Here is a 23,092-nt window from a genome sequence, read left to right as displayed (position 1 = left end):
TCTAGTAGTACGGAGTACTACCTAGCAAGGAGGGGGGAACTCGGTCTGACGCTTGACCCCGCTAGAACAAACAGTAGTGCCTGACCGCGATGGGGTTGTGGAAAGGGTTAGATTTGATAGTCGGAGAATTATTGAGCTGACAGTAATTACTCTGTAGTAAGCGAGGAAGAGTTTGGAGACAGCGATCTGATGGACAATATCAGTATCAAGAACGGGTTTGTTTCTAGGTACGGAGGCGGCGGGGATCGCGGGTTTTTTATTGTATTCGGTGTTAGGACTCAGCAGCACTGAGCCCGTTAGGCTTGAGTGTATTATTAGATATCATTCTTGTTTCTCAAATCTCTGTCGCTGCGGCCTCTGTCTGAGTTCGCACTGAAAAAAAAGGGGTGAATATTATAGAACTCGCTGCGAACCAGTCGTGTCTGCTTCAGTGCTCACTTTTAGTTTTCAGCCGTTCGGAGGAGCTATTTTTATCTGGCTTAGCTTACCTACAGTAGCCGCAGCGTCTGTTTTTTCCCAGAAAACTTGTCCATTGCCTCCAAAGCGGCTGAGGCCTATCACCCTGACATCCATGCAGGGGCATGCACCAGCTTAGTGTCACGGACTCCTGATTTCATATTTGGATGGAGAACCATGAGCCTGGTTTTGATATTCATATCGGGAATGACGTCTTATCCTCCCTCCACACTCAAGGTATGCTCCGTGTACGTGCCCACACATTCCGTACACTCCGACCAAAGTACATGTACTCCGTATATAGATTGTTGTGTTTGCTTCACCGCTAAGACAATGCCATACATAATCTCGTTTCCTTGCTGGAAAGCATTTCAACTGGCCCTGGACTGAGACATAATGATAGACCTGAACAAGAACACATACGCAGAAATGGAGACGCCGAAAGCCCAAGAATTCAACCATCCCTACTCGCCTTATGACATCCAAGTCCAGTTCATGCAGTCATTGTATAATTGTCTTGACGAGAGCAAAATTGCTATATTTGAGTCTCCGACTGGTAAGCAACCCGTTCGAATGTTCAAATGTCCACAGGTTGACTGAGGCAGGGACTGTGAGCCTCCACCATGTAATCCAATTATGGATGTTATGATACTGACTATACAGGGGAAATCCCTGAGCTTGATATGCGGCTCTTTGACCTGGCTCCGGCACCACAAACGGAAATTTTTCCTCGACGCGGTGCAGGACACAACCTGTAGGCTGCCACAACGTCCCTTGAACACTGTGTCGTGGATTCTAATTTCTTAGGTGATGATGACGAGCCCGAGTGGATGGTGGAATTCGCAAAGCGCGAGGCAAGTCGTGCGATTACCCAGAAGCGAGAGGAGCTCGAACTGCGACTAGCAGGGATTAAACAAGAGGAAGAAAGGCAGAGAGCCGCAATCGAAAACCCAGAGGGACAGAGAAAGCGGCAGGTATGGCCACTGTTGCCTTGACGGAGGACTACCAAAAGCTAATACCTTTCGCGATCCAGAAGCTGTCGCTGGCAAACGAAGATGCCGAAGACGATGATCAATTTGTATTGGACGATTACGAAAGTGAGAGTGACGAGCCTAGATCCTCCCTGAAAGGATCTACTACCTCCAGCGGGCTCTCTTCCAGCACACTTGAACTATTGGCACGCTTGAAAGGACCTGGGCCAAACATCAGACTTGAAGAAGACGAAGACTGCGGTGTCAAAATATTATATTCCTCGAGGACGCATTCACAACTTATGCAATTCGCGAACGAGTTGAGGCGCGTTACGATGCCATCTAGCATCCCCGAGAGCTTGAGGAAGGGTCTTCGCGAGGAAAAGGAGCTAGGGGAACGCATCAAGCATCTCTCACTCGGTTCTCGGAAAAATCTGTGCATCAATCCCGGGGTGTCCGCTTTGGGAAATCCCACGGTGATTAATGAACGTTGCTTGGAACTACAGCAACCTAACACAGCGGCACATCTTCGATGTCCATTTCTGCCGTCGAAGGAGGATGAACTGAAATCCACGTCATTCCGGGACCATGCCCTTGCAAGCGTGAAAGATATTGAGGACTTGGGAAAATTGGGCAAAAAGATGGGCATATGCCCCTACTATGCTTCCCGCCCGGTTGTCAATCATAGTGAAGTAAGTATTTTTGCACTTTTCTCTCATCTCTGGAGCTGACTCAAGGCAGATTATAACTCTTCCGTACCCTTTGCTCCTACAAAGGTCTGCTCGAGAGGCCCTTGGTCTCTCGATCAAAGACCATGTAATTATAATCGACGAGGCCCACAACTTGATGGACGCGATATCCAACATCCATTCTGTCACAGTTACGCTCTCTCAATTACGGACTTCAATTTTCCAGTTGACGACATATGCTCGCAAATTCAAAACTCGCCTAAAAGGTAAGAACCGCAGCTACGTTGCTCAGGTCATCCGCTTGGTCAGCTCTATAGCAGATCATCTCCAGTCCATCTTGAGCAGCGAACAGCCTACAGAAGGTTCTGTACTCCCATCCGACTTGATGATAGGAAAGGGGATCGATCAGATCAACCCTTACAAACTATGCCGATACCTGCAGCAGAGCAAGCTCGCGAGAAAAGTTGACGGCTACGTTGATTACTCACAAAGAACAGCGGACGCGCAACCGAAGCCCAAAACTACGGTTCCCGTTCTTTTCCATGTACAAAGCTTTTTGCTGCCGTTAATGAATCTCTCTTCTGAAGGCAGGTTATTCTATACGAAGATCTCTGGGGATATTCAGTTGAGTTATATGCTTCTTGACCCAACAAATCACTTTCGGGAAATTGTCGAAGACGCTAGGGCTGTTATACTGGCCGGAGGAACCATGTCTCCTGTACAACTCCCCTCTGCCCTCCTTGCTCTTCTCCTTTTTCTTCTTTCCTCTCGTTTATCTATTTTAAGAAGGCTCGTTTACTGACAATCCTATAGATGTCTGACTATATGGACCATTTATTCTCATATGTCCCGAAGGATCGTTTGAATACATTCAGCTATGGTCATGTCATTCCTTCGGAGAACCTGACTGCGCATAACTTAGCTCGAGGTGTTTTCAACTCTGAATTTGACTTTACCTATGGCGGCCGTGACTGCGAGAAGATGGTATGGTTTCCAGCGCCTGCAGCAAGACTATATCTAACTCCCAGGTTTGGGACTAGATACTTGACCTCGGACAGACGATCAGTCAGTTGTGTCGTGCCATACCCGATGGCGTTGTTGCTTTCTTTCCGAGCTACGACTATCTAAGCCGGGTGCTGAGCCTATGGAAGAGAACAATTGCATGCGAAAATAAGCAAACACTGTATGAACTGATCGAGAAAGAGAAGCCGATACTATACGAATCCAAAGAAATGGAAATCACAACAGATGATTTCCTAAGCCATTATGCCCACATCATTGAAAAGGGTCGGGGGGCGTTGCTCTTGTCCGTGGTTGGTGGCAAGTTGTCTGAGGGAATCAATTTCTCAGACAAACTAGGCAGAGGTGTACTAATTGTCGGTCTCCCATTCCCTAATGTACGAAGCCCGGTTTGGCAAGCCAAAATCGATTTCATTGAACAGAAGGCTTATCAGAACGAGCTATCTGGCTCTGAAGACACTCGGCGATCGTCTGCCAAGGCCGCTGGGAGGGATTTCTATGAGAACGCTTGTATGCGGGCCGTGAACCAATGCATCGGCAGGGCTATTAGACACCGCCATGATTATGCCGCCATCGTGCTTATTGACAAGCGATACGGACGATCAAACATTCAGGAAAAGCTACCTGGCTGGATCAAACAGAGCCTAGAGAAGGAGTCCGCTCTTTTGCCGGCAGCGGCAACCTTGGATGGGTTATCGCGGTTCTTTCGCAACAAAAAGTGAATTTTAAAGAGCCGTCATGACAGTACTGGCATGGTTTTCTCTCCTTGATGCTAATGTAACAACTTAACAAGCCGTGCCTCGTTTACTTTTCGTAAGCCGAAATGACGAGTAGATCAATGCTATCAGACCTGCCGTCACGTGGCTTGAGCGCCAAGAGAATTTAGGGCTCACCCATTCTTAGGGCAGAGCAAGCGGGCTAGCGCACACTCTAGCCGGGGCAGCGCCTTGAATTCAACCTCCGAGAGAATAACACTCCGACCGCATCCCATCGCCAACACTTGTCGAACACAGTCCCCGTCGACAAGATGCCTACCCGTCTCTCTAAGACAAGGAAGCAGTGAGTCGAAAACTCCCTATCTTCCTTCTGCCCTTCTCGAATTGGTCGGACGAATATGGTGAACGAAGAAGTCGATGAAAATGTGCTGCGACGAGCCACCGCCGGGATCACGAAGTCCTCCATCGCCGGAATGAATACAGGGACTGACATATACATTTTTTTCTAGCCGCGGTCATGTGTCCGCCGGTTACGGTCGTATCGGAAAGCACCGCAAGCACCCCGGTGGTCGTGGTATGGCCGGTGGTCAGCACCACCACCGCACAAACCTCGACAAGTACCACCCCGGTTATTTCGGTAAGGTTGGTATGAGGTACTTCCACAAGACCCAGCAACAGTTCTGGAAGCCCACAATCAACCTCGACAAGGTACGTTCCGGAACCAGATTCAGTTTCAGGCATTCGATGGACGCGCACTGCAATCGCGGAAGATCTGGGCGGTGAATTTATACTTGGGTCTCTTGTGATAAGAGCAGGAGGCGTAGCCGACAGCAGGCCGCGGGCCGTCTTGATTGTGGTACAGGACTGATAAATTTTTTTTATAGCTGTGGTCCCTCGTTCCCGCCGAGCAGCGTGAAGCTTACGTTAGCGGCAAGAAGACCGACACTGCCCCCGTCATCGACCTCCTCTCTCTCGGCTACTCCAAGGTTCTCGGCAAGGGCCGTCTTCCCGAGGTCCCCATCGTTGTCCGCGCCCGGTACGTCAGTCGTGATGCTGAGCAGAAGATCAAGGAGGCTGGTGGTGTTATCGAGCTGGTTGCTTAGATGAAGGTTAAGGGAAAACGTCTTTCTTGTTTTTGAGGCGCAACGCAACACCTGAAGCCGGTGGTGCGCTGGTAATGGGCCGGCGTCAATAGTCGAGTGTCGAACGACATTATGACTATGGGAGCTGCGGATCGGACTCATGGATCCGTGTAACTACAAAACAAGGGTTCATTTTTTTCTTCTTTTGTGTTTGTGACGATCTCAGCCTCCAGACGCCCTTAACGATCACAATTACAAATAAAATACCTTGAGGAGGAATCTATCGTTTCCACCTGCAGCTTCTCGTGCAAATCGCTTCGTCACCCTTGAGCATTTGCCATCTGAGAAGGTTGCAGTAGACTCTAGCAAAGTGCTTTCGTAGATCAAACGATTATCAAAGGACCAGGAACCGCGTTCTGAGACGATAATAGGCCTGCGAAGTCCTTCCGTATCATATAGATGGTTTACGCACCGTCGGGCTATATATTCTGTACACTTTATTAACGGGAAACTTGGTCCTCGGCAGATGCTTCGTAGGTTCTCGGACTCGGTCCAGCCTCCAACACTACTGCCTGAACTTCGTAAAAGTACCCTTTACATCCAAGCATATAATGACCGGTAAGCCAAGCCGTGCTCCCTTCTGGTCCCATTCATCCTATTTGTTCTTTCATTTTTGAATGTCCTTGCTTCGAAGAGAGAGAAGGACAATGACGGATCCTCTGAAAACGCTAGAAACCGAACCCCGCTATTGCGAGACCAGCATTTCCCGGAAGGCCTTTCCAATTGCGGGAATCCAGACAACAGTATTCGGCCTTGATGAACTCCCTCCTCAAGCATCAGAGATTGCTTGTCTCTGGTTACTGCACCCTCGGCTTGCAGCATTTGAGCGCATGGTCCCAATTGCTACCGCAGTGATCAATGACTGGAACAAGCGGACTAAGACTGGCCATGCGGGCTCCAGAGTGTCAATCAAGGGCCTGATAGCCGTAGCCTTTGACCAGAGAAATCATGGAACGAGATTGGTTGACCCTTTGTGCAATGAGTCGTGGAAGAAGGGTAACCCACGACATGCTCAGGATATGTTTTCCGTCTTCCGTGAGTTGCCTCGTCGATGAAAATGAAGATACTCTTGTACGTTCAAAATGCCGAGTGGGCTCTGGACTAACAACGCTATTTTATCATGGTTTAGAGGGCACCGCGCGAGACACTTCTCTCTTGATGGACTATCTTCCAGCCTTTGTCTTCCCCAAGACTGACCGACGAATTACCGAAAATCTTGTCCTTGGGGTATCACTCGGGGGCCACGCAGCCTGGAGCTGCATTCTGCATGAACCTCGCATCTCCACTGGCATCGTTATTATCGGCTGCCCCGATTATGCGAACGTGATGGCCGATCGCGCTCGTCTCTCCAAACTCCCTTCATGGAAGGATACAACCCCGGAGGGCGCTCAGTTCCTGGGGTCGGAGGACTTTCCTTCCACCCTTCTGGATGCGGTCCGCAAATGGGACCCTGCGGGCCTGTTCCTAAACCATTTAGACCTCAGTCGAGAGGCGGAGCCTATTCGCAGTGCGCCAATCCCAGAACCCACGGAGACCCAGAAAACCGCCTTGCGGCCATTGTTTACGCAGTGCTTAGCTGGAAAGAAGATCCTCAACTTATCCGGAGGCAAAGACAAGTTGGTGCCGTACAGCAAAGGGGAGACGTTTTTGACTTGGCTAAAACAGGCGGTTGGGCCTGATGGTTGGTTCGCAGATGGTGCTGTCACCCTTGAGGATATTATTGACCAGAACGCGGCACATGAGGTGACGCCAAAGATGGTTGATCAAGCGGTTCGGTTCATTGGGGACGCCCTTGCTTGTGGCAAAGACGAGGTCAAGAAAGCTTCTGTGAGAGACTCCAAGATTTAGATAGAATACTGGTCTGACTAAGGGCTCTGCACGATGTACATCTATCCGATGTTTTCTGTTCGGGCCCCGTTGAATGCGAAACCCAACTTATAGGTGATCCGGACTCCGTACACGCAGTATATAGGACAGGTGTTGGGATATGTGGAAAATACTCCGTACTACATGTAGTCTACAATCCATAAATTGTCTCGTAGTTATTGAGCCACAATCACATATTTCAAGTTCTTGGCCCAGTCCAGCAGGGAGACCAATCAGACCAATCGATTTCACCAATAATGGCGCGTCAAAGTTAGAAAATTCGATGCCCCTTTCCAAGGGAGAGGACCATGGGCCAACGGCGCTGTCCTGAGCTGATGGGGCCGGCTCCACTGCGGCTCGGCGTAGTCGTTCCAATTTCCCTCCACGGTTTGTTTCACTTGTTTGGCCGCCGCCCAGTCCTGACTGCCATCCTCGCACCTGGCTGACTTTATCAACTGAGTTTCTGACCAGCGTGGCATTAAACCTGTGTTATCGGAGGCCCATCGGCAACGAAGACCATGAATGCATCGAAGGCCGCGATTTGATCACCATCGACGGGAATTGCTCTGACCCGCACCCACCCTGCAACCACCGCGACCGGACCTCTTCTCCCTGCACAAGCTATCATGGCTGATACCTCGGTCAATGCCTCAGAGGTGAAGGATATTGAGCATACGTCGGATCGATTCTATACAAAACGACCTCAGCCTTTACCGACATCCCACGCCCCGAAACTGCCCTCCCCCTTTCCGTCACCCACAGGGAGCAAGCACGCTACCGAGGATCACGCGAGCAATGGCGGATTTGTACGCGATGAAGAAAATTCGTACAACAATAATCGAAAATCTCGCGGTGGAATTATCAGCGGGACGTCCGAATCATGGGATACAGAAAACCACGCTACGCTAAGCCTACGACGACCGAATGAATCGGTCGAGAGCGCCAACAGACAGGGACTTAACCAGCAGAAAACGCCGAGTTCAATCCCGGCCTCTATTGCATCACCTCCTCGCGCAAGCGTGCAATTTTCCCGACAGAATTCTGAAATAGAACCCGCTATCGAGATTTCGCAGTCTCGACCCCCTTCCGTCGCAGGCGACGATACTGACCCAGTTAGGGGAAGGCAGTCGCTATTTACGAAGCTGAAGGCATTTGCGGCTGCCCCGCCGTTTACTTCCCACGCGCGCTCGGTCAGCAATGCAACAATATCAGATACCCGGTTTGCTAGCAATGACTTGTCCACCCCAGCCTCCGAGAGGGGAGAGTTCCGGTTTCCGAACACACTCGAGGAAGAAGGAAGTGATATAGATGCCGACGCGGAGGAGAGTGCAGGAGAACAGCAATCTCGTGAGCCGCGGAAGAAACGACGATTCCGTCGAGGCCAAGATACTGACTCGGCCCCGCAAACCGAGCCTAACACGCCAAAAAATAGCCGCCCGTCGTTCCATCTGTATGGTTCCTTTGCACCGTTTGATAACTACAGACCTAGTTTCTTTCAGCGGAGGGAAAGCGCGAATGACATACACCAACAGCGGGAGGGCGTCTCGGAAGACGAGGGCCGTGATCGCTTAAGCAGGGATGCTGCATGGAGGCGGCGAAGCGCCTGGCTCACAAACTCGCGTGGCCTGACTTACGGTGGCCGACAGACAGACAACCAAACTAATCAAGATGACAAACGACCAAGTAATCTTCGACGCATAACTGGTATAGGAGGACCTTCCGAAAATGGGGAAGGGCTGGCCCCGCCCTGGAGGCGTCACCGGGCTGACCGTGGCTCTAGCCTAAGTGCCCAAAAATGGAGACAAATCAAGGCTGGATTGAAGCTGATCGGGCGACGCAAGGCTGATAACACTGTTGATCATGCCAAATCCGCAGAATTGCTGGCTGAGCTGGCGTCCGGTATTCCAGCTGCCTTACTTTTAGCCAGCATGTTTCAACGGGATGAACATGGAAGTAAGCGGATTCCGATACTTCTCGAGCAACTTAAGGTTCGAGTCACGGACAGCAAAATCGACTCTCACTCCGGAGATCGTCACCTCGTCTTTCGAATTGAACTAGAGTACGGGAGCGGCATGACACGCATGAAATGGATTATCCACCGAACGCTGCGCGACTTTGCAAATCTCCACCTGAAGTACAAGCTTCATTTTGGGACCCAGAAGTACATCCAGCTGCGCACCCCTGAAAGCGGCCAGAGTCTTCCACGCTTCCCCCGGAGTGCCTTTCCATATCTGCGGGGCGTTCGTGGATTGGAGAGTGAGGGGGAAGACGAAGATGACGAGGCTGGGTATGAAACCGCCCCCGATGCGACTAGCGGCAACGAGAGGGCTGGAAGAAGGCAGCCGCCAGCTTATGGGCGACGACGGTCTTCTGTTGGTATCACCCGAAGATTGTCGAGTTTAACCGGCGGCGAGGGCGAGACTGGCGCAGGAACTGCTGGGGAGGGCGGTCCAACAACTAAGAGGGATACTTATCCGGAAAGACAGCGGAAGAAGTTGGAAGCCTACCTCCAGAAACTAATCCATTTTTTGATCTTCAAGCCTGATAGTAATCGTTTGTGCAAGTTCCTTGAGCTGTCTGCGCTGGGGGTTCGTCTTGCAGCTGAAGGCAGCTACCACGGCAAAGAAGGATACTTGATGATTCAATCCTCAAAGGGCCTTGACTTTCGAAGAGCTTTCAACCCTGGGATGATGAAGAGACGGCATTCGCCCAAATGGTTCCTCGTCAGGCACAGCTACGTTGTCTGTGTCGATTCGCCCGAAGAGATGAATATCTACGATGTGTTCTTGGTCGACCCATTCTTCAAACTTCAGACCCAGAAGGTTAGCTTGCGCCATCAGAAAGCAAAGGAACTCGCGAAATCGGCAACAGAATCAGCAAGGCATCCGCAGCACCACACGCTAAGACTCGAGAATTCCGAGCGGAAACTCAGGCTCTTGGCTAGAAACGAGCGCCAACTTCACCAATTCGAGGACTCGATCCGGTTCATGGTTAGCAATACCCCTTGGGGTAAACCGAATCGCTTTGAGAGTTTTGCCCCAGTCCGTCAGCATTGTTTCGCTCAGTGGTTGGTGGACGGACGTGACCACATGTGGGTGGTATCCAGAGCCATCAACCAGGCCAAGGATGTAATCTACATACACGATTGGTGGTTGAGTCCTGAATTGTACATGCGGAGACCAGCGGCAATCAGCCAAAAATGGCGACTTGATCGTCTTCTTCAGCGGAAGGCCCGTGAGGGTGTGAAGGTCTTTGTCATTATGTACCGCAATATCAACTCGGCCATTCCAATCGACTCGGAGTATTCCAAGTTCTCACTACTGGACTTGCATCCCAACATTTTTGTTCAGCGATCACCTAACCAATTCCGGCAGAATACTTTCTTCTGGGCACATCACGAGAAACTGTGTATCATTGATCACACACTGGCTTTCGTTGGTGGAATCGATTTATGCTTCGGACGATGGGACACACCGCAGCATCTCCTCACGGATGACAAACCAACCGGATTTGAGACCCCTGGTGGCCAGAAAGACACAGATAACTGTCAGTTGTGGCCAGGCAAGGACTACTCGAATCCACGCATACAAGACTTTTATGACTTGGATAAGCCGTACGAGGAAATGTATGATCGCAACGTTGTTCCCAGGATGCCTTGGCATGATATTTCCATGCATGTAGTTGGCCAACCGGCAAGAGACCTTACTCGCCATTTTGTTCAACGGTGGAACTACATTTTGCGACAAAGGAAACCCACACGCCCGACGCCATTCCTATTACCACCCCCAGATTTTGAGCCAGCAGACTTGGAGGCTCTTGGCCTTGATGGAACCTGTGAGGTTCAGATATTGCGCTCTAGTAGTGTATGGTCTACGGGTACACCAGAGGTCACCGAGCACAGTATCATGAACGCATATGTGAAGCTGATCGAAGAGTCTGAGCACTTTGTGTACATCGAGAACCAGTTTTTCATCAGTACTTGCGAGATTGATGGCCGAAAAATTGAAAATTTGATTGGCGACGCCTTAGTGGAGCGGATCACCAGAGCGGCAAAGAACAAAGAGGCATGGCGTGCGGTCATTGTCATTCCGCTAATACCAGGCTTTCAAAACACCGTCGACAGCGAAGGTGGAACGAGTGTTCGTTTGATCATGATGTGCCAGTACCGCAGTATTTGCCGTGGTGAAACGTCCATCTTCGGGCGGTTGCGGGCCCTTGGGATCGAACCCGAGGACTATATACATTTTTTCAGTCTCAGGTCCTGGGGCAAGATCGGTCCCCAGAAACAGCTCGTCACCGAACAACTCTATATCCATGCGAAATGTATGATCGTGGACGACCGGGCAGCAATCATTGGATCTGCTAATATCAATGAAAGGTCTATGCTAGGATCGCGAGACTCAGAGGTCGCGTCAGTAGTTCGTGATACGGATATGATCTGGTCCACCATGAACGGCCGGCCTTACCTTGTCGGAAGATTTCCACACACACTTCGCATGCGTCTTATGAGGGAGCATCTTGGGCTCGATGTCGACGAATTAATGGAGCACTCCTTAGCAACAGAGGAAGAACTCCGAAAGATCCAGATTGATGAAGAGGAGCCCAAGCCGCCTCGAATGGCTAACCTCGACTCCGAGTCATTGATGTTGGAGAAGCAAGATGAAAGGGAGATGATTGAGCGTCGTCATCGTATACAGGACGAGTTTCTATCACGTTCCGAAGATTTACACAGTTTTAACCACGACGTCGATTGGGAGCAGGGTAATAATCCGAACCTGAAGTCGAACAGAAAACTCACTGCGGATGCGAGGGTAACCTCCAACCAAGAACATAAGAAGGATGTCGATGGGTTCGGTGCCGACAATCTGCATGTCGCTGAGCAGCACGGCCTGGGTAATTCTCGCGATTCAGAGATTCTCAATAATCGACGAGAAGTTTTACTTTCTCCTCTAGCCAGTGAGGGTAAGGGCACTGTCCTGCAGCCAAAACCTGCCCCTAGGAAGAGCTCGCAGCCGCATACTGGTTCAGATAGTCAAGAACCCATTGCGACGCCATCTGCCTTGGCGTCCGAAGATGGAGAAAACTCTCAAGTCGTGGAAGGAATGCCAGCAGCCCATAACCCATCTCTAGCGCTTTCACAAGACGGCAGCTTGCTTTCAGCATTGACTAGGGACAAGTTCGACATCTCGAAATTCGCGTCTCCAGTTGGGCAGGATGTGAAGCATATTTTCGTTGACAAAGACTGCATGAGGGACCCTGTCGTCGATGTGTTTTACTTGGATACTTGGCTTGCTGTGGCGGAAAAGAATACTAAAATATTTCGAAATGTCTTTCGCTGTATGCCTGACAGCGAGGTCAAATCTTGGAGAGAATACAAAGAGTACGCTGCTTATGCAGAACGGTTTTCTGAGATGCAGAATCACCACACCGCGAAGGCCTTTAACCCACATCATCAACGACAGACAGGGCCCCCCGGCGCGGGAACCACCTGGGCCACGCAACTGAAGCCGAACATCTCACTACCTTTACACCGTACGGGAAGCCATGGTACCGAACAGAAGAGTCAGACGCCAACAGACGAAAAGTCCGAATCAAACCTAAACGAACAACCGCAGTTTGCGCAGGCTAATCAGGAAACCAGCCAGGTTATCGCATCACCAGAGAACGAAAAATCCACCTTGAAACCGACGGACGTTCCTGGAATCAGTACTGAGCGTCATTCGCGACAAGAGGATACCGTCTCTTCTGGGGATGACATCGACAGACAGCGTTCAGAGGCGCCTCAAGTCGACTACTCGGAGGCGCTAAACCGGAACGCCACCAATCGCTCACGGCGTCGAAGACGCAGAGCCACTACACTGGGCTCAAAGCGGGATTTCACGACCGACGAAGTCATGGACAAGCAGACAGCGGAAGATCTCCTCAACCAGGTCCAAGGGCACCTCATCCTCTGGCCTTATGACTGGTACGTAGTGTATCATCTTCGATGCCCCGGTTTGAGGTATTGACTGAACATCGCAGGCTCGAGAAGGAAGAACAGGGTGGAAACTGGCTTTACACCCTCGATCAAATTTCTCCTCTGGAAATATAGTAAGTCGCCGCAATTAGTGACCACTAATGCGCACCTACTAATGATAAACCAGCAACTAATATACTCTCTATTCTCAACTCTCATTCCTTGCCTGCATAAATTGCTATCGTTGATCTGTGCTCGACGCCTAAACGCTGCGATTCTATGTCTCCTGTCTTGGCAGCGATTTGACTTGCACCAAATTATTGATAAATTCCTCTCCGCCACCGCAATCCTTTGTCGTTTCTTCTCTTTGTCTCTTGTATTGTTTGTATAACTGTTCCCACATATGCAGGCGTGACTATGATCGTGAGTGCATTTGTAGCCATCATGGCAAGCGGGCGTTTTCAATTTGCTCTTGTTAATTATACATATGCTTCAGTCCTTTCGGTGAAGCTTCCCCCCCCCCCAGTCTTCATCACCTCGATTGATACCAAAATACCAGAATTGAACAAAAAGAAGTTGAAATCCGAACTTATAGGGTGTCTCGCTCAGGAGTCCGGATGCAAGTGGATTCAGGTTAATAAATTGGGATTATTATCTGTTAAGAGTTTCAATGACATGCGTACAATCCATTTATTCTCAACTTCTGCTGATTGAACATTCCCAGAAACAACAGCGGAAATGCTACGAAATAGATTTCTTGCATGAATCGGGATGGGTAGCGAGAATAGAAACTCTGCGCGTCTCAAACCCTTCAAAATTCGCATTTAATGCAGCACTGAGAATGCTATTGTTTGGTCTAGCTTCCCAAGCATCAAGGGCAGATTTCAAAACCGAATAAGTTTTCCGGAACGCACCTTGTGTCTCTACAGTTCGTGAGCATGATCCAGGTGCCTGTGTCATGAAGTTTGCCGGATTCTGAATTAGGAGTTTGAGGCCAAGGGGTCTGTTACCCCTTTTCATGGCATTCCTCTTCGTCTTAATGAGCGAGCGCTGGCCGCGGAGGAGAGCGGGAATATCATCAGGGTTGTACATTGCGCATGCGTCTTCCACAGATTGGGTAGTGAAGAAGCCTGGAGGATCCACTGCGATACCGGTTGCCGAGAGGTCTCTCTGTACACCAAAGGTGTATAGGAACGTGAGGAATGATTCGCCAACAAGCGCGTCGCGCCGAAGACGGCCGTGATTCATTTTGAGGACCGCGGCAATAAGTAGTTGCAGTTCGTTGCAGTTAATGGTATTCTCCGTGCCGAAAAGTCCCTTGCTTTCGAGAAGCAACCGTATGGCTATGTATAAAGAGCGGAGGGTTGGGTATTCAGCGTGGAAGTCTCGAAGATATTCGAGGGCCGTGTGTTCATCTTCAGCGCAGGTAATCTGGAGCACGAGACCAGAGGGCCTATGAAGTACCTTGAGAGTTCTCTCCCTCTTTTCGAGCTGCAATCCGTAGATAGAGGACTGCCCAAGGGATCGTTGAGCCAAGTCAAGGATTTTACGCTGTCTGCGTTTTTTCGCGCTGTAACTCTCATTTGGCTTATCGACATCATCGTCAGTTGCCTTTTCTTTGTCTGACACTGCAATTATAAGGTCGAGCGTTGAATGGCTCATTGTGAACCCCGTGCGAGAGACGCGTATGGACTTAGAGGAACCTGCATAGCGTGAAATAAGGTTGATGACATCGGAGACGACTTGACTTGCCACCTCCTTCTCCCGGACAGTTGGCGTCAGGTATGCTTCGAGAGCGTGAAGTTCTGCGTCAAGGTGCGAGATGCCGTCCAAGTACGTCGCAGTCTGGTCCAGTTCTGCAAGCCATGGGCGCTGTGTGGTATCTCGGCTAGGACCGTATTTGGAACGCGCTGATTTGTTTTTCTTAACCTGCCAGGTGATAAACGGGAATTTAATGGACTTCGGCGCCGGAGACCCTGGGTTGTGTTCCGTAAGAGACTCTGATTTTTCCTGAAAGGCAGGCGATTGCGTATCCTTCTCTGATAGTTGGGTTTGGGATTTCGAATTGGACGACTCAGACGTCTCAGCTTTAGCGGCTTTCTTCCTGGGTTCAGTGAGACGATCAAGCTTCTCCAGATCAGATCGCGCATAGACCTTGCGAATCAAGCTTCGCCGGTTTAACAATCGGTGCTCTTCGAGAGTTTTTTCGAGACTATTTTCAATAATCGGACCATTCGTCAGGGCAGGAACATGATGGAAGCTTCGACGGTGGGCAATTGGAGTGGAGAGTATTGCACGATTGCCTAGGCGAAAGCGCATGGCTCTGCGAGTTGCTTCCCGTGGGGTTTAGAGCCAGATATGCATTGCCGACATCGTTGACTTGGGCGTTCGAATGGCACAATTTGTGGGCAACATGACAGCGGTGGTGTCACGTGCCAGTTTCGACGCCTGATGGCCTGAATATGGAGTAAGCATACTTTCGAGTGCTCCAGCGGCATGTGAATCCGATGCTGCATGTGAGTTCTCTGTACTACTGCATGTGATGCTCTCTTCACATGATTCTGCGAGCCCTAAAAAGGCCAGGTTGGCCATTTTCTGATTCTGAGACGGGGGCTTTAAAGCTCACTGCTCAACCAGGGTCATCTCTACCGGATGGAAGGGCTCACCATATGCAAAATGGTCCATGGTCGCGAGAGTCGTGTCCAGGGCAGTTGAGGATGAATGACGTCGCCCTTCCCCACGCCGGGTCCAGGTTTCTGGATGCTTCCTCCCCAGGACCAGAAGCACGCCCGGCATCACGAATTACGCCGTCATCTATTACTAACGACTGCCTTGATTGCAAGCGGAAGTTCTCTCTACATGATGTATTTTAATCTCATCTAGCCTCGAGTCCTGGTGCTGTGCTCTCCAGTAGTGATGACTTCGTGACCGCGTCGACTTCCCTCACCTACTCTACCTATCTACGTCGATCACCCGCTTGACCCTCGGGCCTTCTTGGTCGAATCCTACTTTTGTCCGAAGCCCACGAGGAAAGTGGATTTTACCCTTCCAGGCTATCGCAAGCATAACATCATCCTTGCTCGGGGCGAACGACTGTCGACTTCTCTCAACTTTCAAGTCTCTCAAAATAATCGCTTCGTTTAACCAAGTCTCCCTCACCGCCCCGTTGCCCCTCCGATACCGTAACTATCGTGCCCCTCGTTCCCCAAGCACCAACCTCGCCTGGGCTCTGGCTTTCCTTATCAAGCACTATCAATTGACCTCTTCCTGCACGCTGCTGGCCTAGCCTGCCGCCTTTCTACCTTTTCCGCCACATCATTCTTCCTCAATCCGAAGGCGTAGTCCTGCTCGGTATGTCTCCTCGGAAGACACTACCCAGTGAACATCGGAACGCTGATACTTGCTGCGGTTTCCAAGGATAATATATCGCTATTCCAGTCTCTCTACGCCACGCGTGTTCATCCGTTAAACACCAACTTTCAACTTCTTGCCCGCCATGTCTGCACAGCAGGGACCTTTCAAGCCCGACGGAAGGCCAGGAGAAGTCCGTTTCGATTCATTCACGGACGCTTCCGCTCATAATACCTTTGCAAGCTCTGATTCTCCCTCAAATACCACTTCGTTTCGGCAAGAAGTCGCTTCAAATGTCCAATCTGAGAGTGACGTTCTGCATCAACCGAACCTGAAGGAGGTTCTTACTATGCGAGCGCCTGATCTTCAAAAGCAGTACCCAGGTCTGAACCTCACTGGTCGCATCATCAGCGCCGCTTTCTGTATCCCACACAAACTCTACTTTAGGTCGGGTCACGACTGGGTATGATATCTACTTATTGCCAAGGAATGAAGCACATTATCACTAACATACGGTTGCAGGAGTTGAAACCTCGCCCCGGAGCTTCTGCTCTATTTGACTCATTCGCATATTTAGCTTCCAATAAGTCAGGCTGGGATCATACCCTGGTTGGGTGGACAGGAGAAGTAGAGCCGCTTGAGGAAGCAAGCAGTCTTTTACAGGCGCTTGACACCAATACCGACCTCAGGTTGCCTGCGGCGCTTGATAACGCTACGCGATCTCTCAACAAGGGGTCAGCACCTGTGTTGCCCGACGCTAGCATGCTGCAATCACATAATGTCGCCGCAGAAACCTCCGCAGTGGGCCCTGCTGATCGAGAACGGCTGGAAAAACAATTGAGCTCAAGTCGCCACGGTAAAGTCGTTCCAGTTTGGCTATCAGACGAATCTGAAGTGCCCGAAGACACGATCAATCTGGACGACCAAAGCCGATGGAGGCGTTATGCTGAGAGAGAGCTTTATGCTCTGCTGCATTATAAACAGAACGGGCCCACGGATGGCAGGTCCGAACGCGATTCGTGGGCGGACTACGTGAGGATGAACCAGCTCTTTGCCGAGCGTATCATTCAACAATACAAGGAGGGAGATATCGTTTGGATTCATGATTATCACCTATTCCTACTGCCAAGCATTTTGCGACAGCACATCCCGAACATCTATATTGGTTTCTACCTTCACTCGCCATTTCCTAGCAGCGAGTTTATGCGGTGTCTAGCCAAACGAAAGGAGATACTCACAGGTGTGCTTGGTGCTAACATGATCGGGTTCCAAACATTCTCCTATTCTCGCCACTTTTCGTCGTGCTGTACTCGTGTGCTAGGGTTCGAGTCTAACTCGGCTGGTGTGGACGCATACGGTGCCCATGTGGCAGTGGATGTCTTTCCTATTGGTATCGATGCTGAAGCGATACAAAAGATTGCCTTCGAGAGCCCGGACACTGAACAGGCAGTAGCAGGGCTGCGAAAGTTATACGCCGGCAAGAAAATCATTGTTGGCCGTGATCGACTAGACAGTGCCCGTGGTGTTGCTCAGAAGCTCCAAGCATTCGAGACCTTCCTGGAGCGGTTCCCTGAGTGGCAAGACAAGGTCGTGCTCATCCAGGTCACCAGCCCGACAAGTGTTGAGGAAGAGAAAGAAGAGCACAAGATTGCGAGTCGCATCTCAAACCTAGTTGATACGATTAATGGTCGTTTCGGCTCATTGAGTTTCTCCCCCGTCAAATACTACCCTCAGTATCTCTCCCCGCACGAGTACTTCGCGTTGTTACGGGCGGCCGATGTTGGTCTGATCACGACAGTCCGCGATGGCATGAATACGACGAGCTTGGAATACATCATCTGCCAGCAGGGCAATCACAGTCCGCTTATCCTCTCCGAATTCTCTGGGACAGCAGGTGCATTGTCCAGTGCAATTCATATCAACCCGTGGGATACTATCGGGGTCTCGGAAGCAATCAACACAGCTCTGACAGTACCTATCGCAGAGAAAAAGGAACAGCACTTGAAGCTGTACAAGCACGTTACGACAAATACGGTTTCAGCCTGGTCCAACCAGTTCATCTCTCGTTTGCTTACCAATCTCTCTTCCTTTGATCAATCCATGGCGACCCCGGCTCTTGACAGGACCAAGCTCCTGAAGCAATATCGCAAATCCCGGAAGAGGCTATTCATGTTTGACTACGATGGTACTCTTACGCCGATCGTGAAGGACCCCCAATCTGCTATTCCATCAGACCGTGTTCTGCGAACGCTCAAAACTTTGGCTGCAGATCCTCGAAACGCGGTGTGGATCATTAGTGGTCGTGACCAGGCCTTTTTGGACGAATGGATGGGCCACATCCCTGAACTCGGACTGAGCGCTGAGCATGGTTGTTTCATGCGAATGCCAAGATCAGATAATTGGCAAAACCTAGCGGAGTCTACCGATATGGGCTGGCAGAAGGAAGTCATGGACATTTACCAACACTTTACCGAGCGCACACAGGGGTCTTTTATTGAGAGGAAGAAGGTGGCCCTAACCTGGCACTACCGACGCGCCGATCCTGAATATGGCGCATTCCAAGCGCGAGAATGTCGAAAGCAGCTGGAAGAGCATGTGTCCAAAACATGGGATGTGGAAGTCATGGCTGGCAAAGCTAACCTCGAGGTTCGGCCGAAATTCGTTAACAAAGGTTTCATAGCGAAGCGGTTGGTGGAGGCATATGATGATGGGAAGGTTCCCGAATGCATTTTTTGTTCCGGCGATGACTTCACAGATGAAGGTATGTTCCCTCTTTGCCAACCCTGGCTTGCCGTCAGTAGTTGCTAACGCAATCAGACATGTTCCGTGCCTTGAAGAAGTTTGACTTGCCGGCAGACATTGTTTACACAGTCACTGTTGGTGCAAGCTCGAAGCAGACAGAGGCGGGCTGGCACCTCCTGGAGCCCAGTGACGTTATCGAGACGATCACGATGCTCAACAATTGTTCCTCCGGGCAGGAATATTAGGCCATGACAGTATAGAGGCGGATACAAAGGGCGGCTTATCTCAAACTATATTATATACACGGTGCTATAGAACTCTCCGTTTCTCTTAGACAGCTTAGATGACGTATATTATGGCCTGCATTTGCTCGAACTTGCTCTTGCTCTATGCTTTTCTTATATCCCTTGTCTCGATGATATTGATATTATTCTCATTCACAGCCCTGGATTAAATGGATCCCGCCATGTCCAATTCCATGGCTCGAGGCCCGTGTCGGAGAAAGTCCTCCAGGCTCCACGGCGACAAATATTATTACTCCAGAGCACTCGGTGAATAGTAATACTAGATTAGTGGACCAAGCTCGAGGCTGCGAGTGCGAGCATCTCATTTGCGGAACCTGGAGCTTAGCGGTGCCGATGAGCCGAGTTGTAGCGAAGCATTCTGGAGCTCGCCTCGGTCTTCTGTGCGAACATGCTCTATCTATTCTCTCCAAATGTCCAGTCTCCTGTGCTCCACGCGGGCTTTGCGCCCTTTGCTACTAAATTTTACACAAATCCCTGTCCCCGCACTCTCCGCGTCCCCAAATAATATTCAAGAAAAGAAGGCTTCTCCGGCGAGTTCCACCTGACACCCGGGCCTCGAACGATGGCAAACCTGAAGGGCAAAAAACTAGGGAATCGGACAATCTTCTGAGTCACACTCTCGACTCGTATCTATTTGAACCCATTATCCCTGGAGCTTGACAGTCTAAACTCTCTGCAGCAATTGTCCGATTCCAGTCGGTGTACTCCGTCACCCGTACATCCAACATTCGTCTATTGTTCAAAGTGCATTGCTGCCCACGGCCATCCGCAGTGTGATCTGCCTCGTGGCCACAAAGCTCCTAGACAAATTACTCTAGTGCATTCCTCAATAAGGTCTCTCAAGCTGTTGAGTCGATGCCACACTCTGCACTGGATTCGCTTCATTCGCATGTTTTAGAACGTTTTGTTGAGACACCAGTTCATACATCTACCGGGCAATGGCAGTGGAAGAGCCTTGTGTTAGCCAAACGGTTCAATCGACAACTAAAAACGAGAAATCTCAGACCACGACACCGGTAGAAGACACCTATAGCGACGATGTCAGGTCGTTGAGAGACTTTCCGGACGACGAGGAGTCAGGACAAGCACATGGTCAGAGAAAGGAGCTCACGGAGACTGCCACGAACGCCAGCCACGTTGGCGCATTCGCAGCCAGGACCCTTTCAATCATCCGTACCAGAGAGTCTGGGAGAGATCTTGACCCGCCTCCGGATGGCGGGTTTCTTGCCTGGTCGCAAGTAGCATTGGCTCATTTCGTGATCTTCAACACCTGGGGCTATATAAACTCATTTGGCGTGTTTCAGACGTACTACACTGAGAATCTTGGGAAATCCCCGTCCGCTATCTCATGGGTCGGAAGCATTCAAATCTTCCTACTTTTCTTCGTCGGGACTTTCTCTGGACGCGCGACGGATGCTGGTTATTTCAAGCTCACCTTGACAATCGGGGCAGTGTTGGAGCTGTTCTGCATCTTCATGACATCTCTCTGCACCAAATATTGGCAATTATTTCTTGCACAGGGGATCGGGCAAGGCATCGGATGTGGCCTAATGTTTTGTCCCACAATTGCCTTGACGCCCACGTACTTCAGCAGGAACCGGTCCATCGCCATCGGTATAGTAGCCTCCGGATCTGCAACGGGAGGTCTTGTCTTTCCCGCCGTGGTCATGCGCCTGCTACCGCGGGTTGGATACGGATGGACAATGCGCACCCTAGGGTTCATCTCGTTAGCAACCCTAACGCCCTGCATTATTTTTCTAAAACAACGACTACCACCGCGTATAAGCGGACCGCTTGTGGAATGGGCCGCCTTCAGAGAAGCATCGTACTCATTTTTCGCCATTGGTATGTTCCTCAATTTTTGGGGGCTATACATCGGCTTTTTTTATATTGGAAGTTTCACCCGAGAAGTCATCGGCGCATCCACGACAACCTCAATCAACGTCCTTTTGCTCATGAACGGCATCGGTCTTTTAGGTCGTCTCGGCCCGAACCTCATGGCTGATCGATACACCGGCCCATTGAACATGCTGATCCCATTTAGCTTCGCTACAGGGCTTGTTGCTTTTTGCTGGGCAGGCGTGCATGATCTTAGCGGAGTGTACGGCTTTGCTGGGTTTTATGGTTTGGCCGCGGCCGGAATTCAGTCACTCTTCCCAGCAACATTAAGCACACTCACAACGGACCTCAAGAAGATGGGCGCCCGTATGGGCATGGTCATGTCGGTCGTTGGGGTTGCGGCTCTAATCGGGTCTCCTATTGCCGGAGCATTGGTCCAACGAGGAGAAGGCAATTATTTATACGCACAGATGTTCATGGGCAGTGTGATCATTGCTGGGACTCTGAACTTAATTGCGGCTCGTTGGGCTAAAATTGGGCTTGTCTGGGAGCAAGCATAAGAAGATATTTTGAAGCACTGTAAATAGTCTCGCAAGCAAATGTAATTAGTCGCTACTTCATTTGCCGGCGCTGCCTCACCTAGGTAAGAGAGCAAGTGGATAAAATAAAGATTTCCCCGGAGTCAGTCTTTTTCGACAGGGTAATTTGACTATTTGACAGGGTTTTATGAAGCGGAACCCCGTTTGGGAGCGGATGCTAATATAATCAACCTGTCGCCGCTTTTTAATTAGGCTTAGCTTAGCGGTAAAATACTCCGCGGGTGCGCAGCGCTTTAAATTCTAACTTTTTATATAAAATTTAGTGTTTAAACTACAGGCCAAACATGCGTAAGTTTTAATTATTAAACTAGCACTTATACTAACTAATAAAAGGCCTAGAATTTAATTACACCTAGCATTAACTTTAAAACTTTTTTTAAAATAATACCTCCCCCGCGGCCCTGGCCCTGGCCACGGCTATTATCTTAACCTTTGTAAATTTTTTTTTATTTTGCTTGTACTGGCTCTAGTGGCTCTGGTTTTTTATTCTTGCTATTACTATTAATAATAATAACTTTTTAATTAGGCGCTAGGATAAGGCTATTTATAATAGCCTGTTATATAACCTCCTAGCGCGCTGCTTGCCTTATTAGCCTTTATTTTTATTACTTTACCTAACTTTATTTTTAAATATTAGCCTTAACTTTTTTATAAAAAGATAAATATTTTTTATGGCCACGGCCACGGCCACGGCCTCTGCCTTGCTAGTTTTAAGTTTAAATAACTAAATTTTATAGTATAATTAATATATTAATTTTAGTATTAAGATCTAGCCTTAGCCACCACTACTAATAAAAGTAAATAATTTAAAAGCTAGTTTTAAGAAAGGCTTAAATAACATGGATATAAGGTAACCTTTTTACCCGTGAAGCTATTCCCGTATACTTTTAAATTAGTTTTTTATTAAGGCCCTTTGGCAGGTATTTATTATAGTGTTTAAGGATTTTTTATAAAATAAATAAAAAGATCTTGTTATTAATAGCTTAAAATAATAGCTTATTATAAATTTAATACTTATAGTGTTTCTTCTTTGTAAATTCCCTGTTAATAAGCTAATAATAAGTAGTAATAACCCTTTTAATATTTTGTACAAGGATAAGAACGTTACTAAGTAAAAAATTTTAAGCCTTTAAAAAAATATAGGTGCTTTTATTTTATAAAGTTATTATTATACCTAGATACTTATAGTTATTAGTATAATACTTAAAAAAGCGCTTAAAGTAAATACTATTAAGCTATTTTTTTTTTATATAAATTAAAAAGTGTTGGTATACCTTTTACTTCTTTTTAAAGCTATTTTATTTAGTTTTTACCTTTTTAATAATAGGCTTGTATATAATATTAAGAAGACTTAAAGCTATTTTTTCTTACTTTTTATTTACCCTTATTTGCAGAAAATTATTTTTATTTTTATTATAATTTTTTCTTATAGCAGGAGTG

The 23,092-nt window shown here is 49.1% G+C and overlaps 7 protein-coding genes across 7 annotated transcripts; 6 read left to right on the top strand and 1 right to left on the bottom strand.

Moving 5' to 3' along the window:
* Positions 1–852: 852 nt before the first annotated feature.
* On the top strand, positions 853–3,858 carry chl1 (DNA helicase; the record flags this gene model as incomplete). Its single annotated transcript, XM_026745845.1, has 8 exons — positions 853–1,012; positions 1,062–1,081; positions 1,120–1,210; positions 1,264–1,430; positions 1,490–2,119; positions 2,169–2,834; positions 2,930–3,100; positions 3,157–3,858. 8 exons carry the CDS (start codon positions 853–855, stop codon positions 3,856–3,858), a joined length of 2,607 nt encoding a protein of 868 aa, XP_026606711.1.
* A 392-nt stretch (positions 3,859–4,250) lies between these two features.
* On the top strand, positions 4,251–4,955 carry DSM5745_03828 (60S ribosomal uL15 domain-containing protein; the record flags this gene model as incomplete). The annotated part of the gene is made up of 3 exons (XM_026745844.1): positions 4,251–4,309; positions 4,362–4,560; positions 4,737–4,955. 3 exons carry the CDS (start codon positions 4,251–4,253, stop codon positions 4,953–4,955), a joined length of 477 nt encoding a protein of 158 aa, XP_026606710.1.
* A 686-nt stretch (positions 4,956–5,641) lies between these two features.
* Positions 5,642–6,842, top strand: DSM5745_03827 (uncharacterized protein; the record flags this gene model as incomplete). The annotated part of the gene is made up of 2 exons (XM_026745843.1): positions 5,642–6,029; positions 6,124–6,842. 2 exons carry the CDS (start codon positions 5,642–5,644, stop codon positions 6,840–6,842), a joined length of 1,107 nt encoding a protein of 368 aa, XP_026606709.1.
* A 644-nt stretch (positions 6,843–7,486) lies between these two features.
* Positions 7,487–12,951, top strand: pld3 (phospholipase D; the record flags this gene model as incomplete). Its single annotated transcript, XM_026745842.1, has 2 exons — positions 7,487–12,825; positions 12,882–12,951. 2 exons carry the CDS (start codon positions 7,487–7,489, stop codon positions 12,949–12,951), a joined length of 5,409 nt encoding a protein of 1,802 aa, XP_026606708.1.
* A 606-nt stretch (positions 12,952–13,557) lies between these two features.
* On the bottom strand, positions 13,558–15,135 carry DSM5745_03825 (uncharacterized protein; the record flags this gene model as incomplete). The annotated part of the gene is made up of 1 exon (XM_026745841.1): positions 13,558–15,135. One exon carries the CDS (start codon positions 15,133–15,135, stop codon positions 13,558–13,560), a length of 1,578 nt encoding a protein of 525 aa, XP_026606707.1.
* Positions 15,136–16,312: 1,177 nt separating this feature from the next.
* orlA (putative alpha,alpha-trehalose-phosphate synthase subunit Tps2) lies at positions 16,313–19,154 on the top strand (the record flags this gene model as incomplete). The annotated part of the gene is made up of 3 exons (XM_026745840.1): positions 16,313–16,630; positions 16,690–18,928; positions 18,985–19,154. 3 exons carry the CDS (start codon positions 16,313–16,315, stop codon positions 19,152–19,154), a joined length of 2,727 nt encoding a protein of 908 aa, XP_026606706.1.
* A 998-nt stretch (positions 19,155–20,152) lies between these two features.
* On the top strand, positions 20,153–21,613 carry DSM5745_03823 (putative MFS monocarboxylate transporter; the record flags this gene model as incomplete). Its single annotated transcript, XM_026745839.1, has 1 exon — positions 20,153–21,613. One exon carries the CDS (start codon positions 20,153–20,155, stop codon positions 21,611–21,613), a length of 1,461 nt encoding a protein of 486 aa, XP_026606705.1.
* Between the last annotated feature and the right edge of the window lie 1,479 nt (positions 21,614–23,092).

Source organism: Aspergillus mulundensis (assembly GCF_003369625.1).
Source record: "Aspergillus mulundensis strain DSM 5745 chromosome Unknown scaffold_2, whole genome shotgun sequence".
In the NCBI taxonomy this organism is placed as follows: domain Eukaryota; kingdom Fungi; phylum Ascomycota; class Eurotiomycetes; order Eurotiales; family Aspergillaceae; genus Aspergillus; species Aspergillus mulundensis.
Note: the sequence above shows the minus strand (reverse complement) of the source record. Positions and strands in the feature narration are given on the sequence as shown.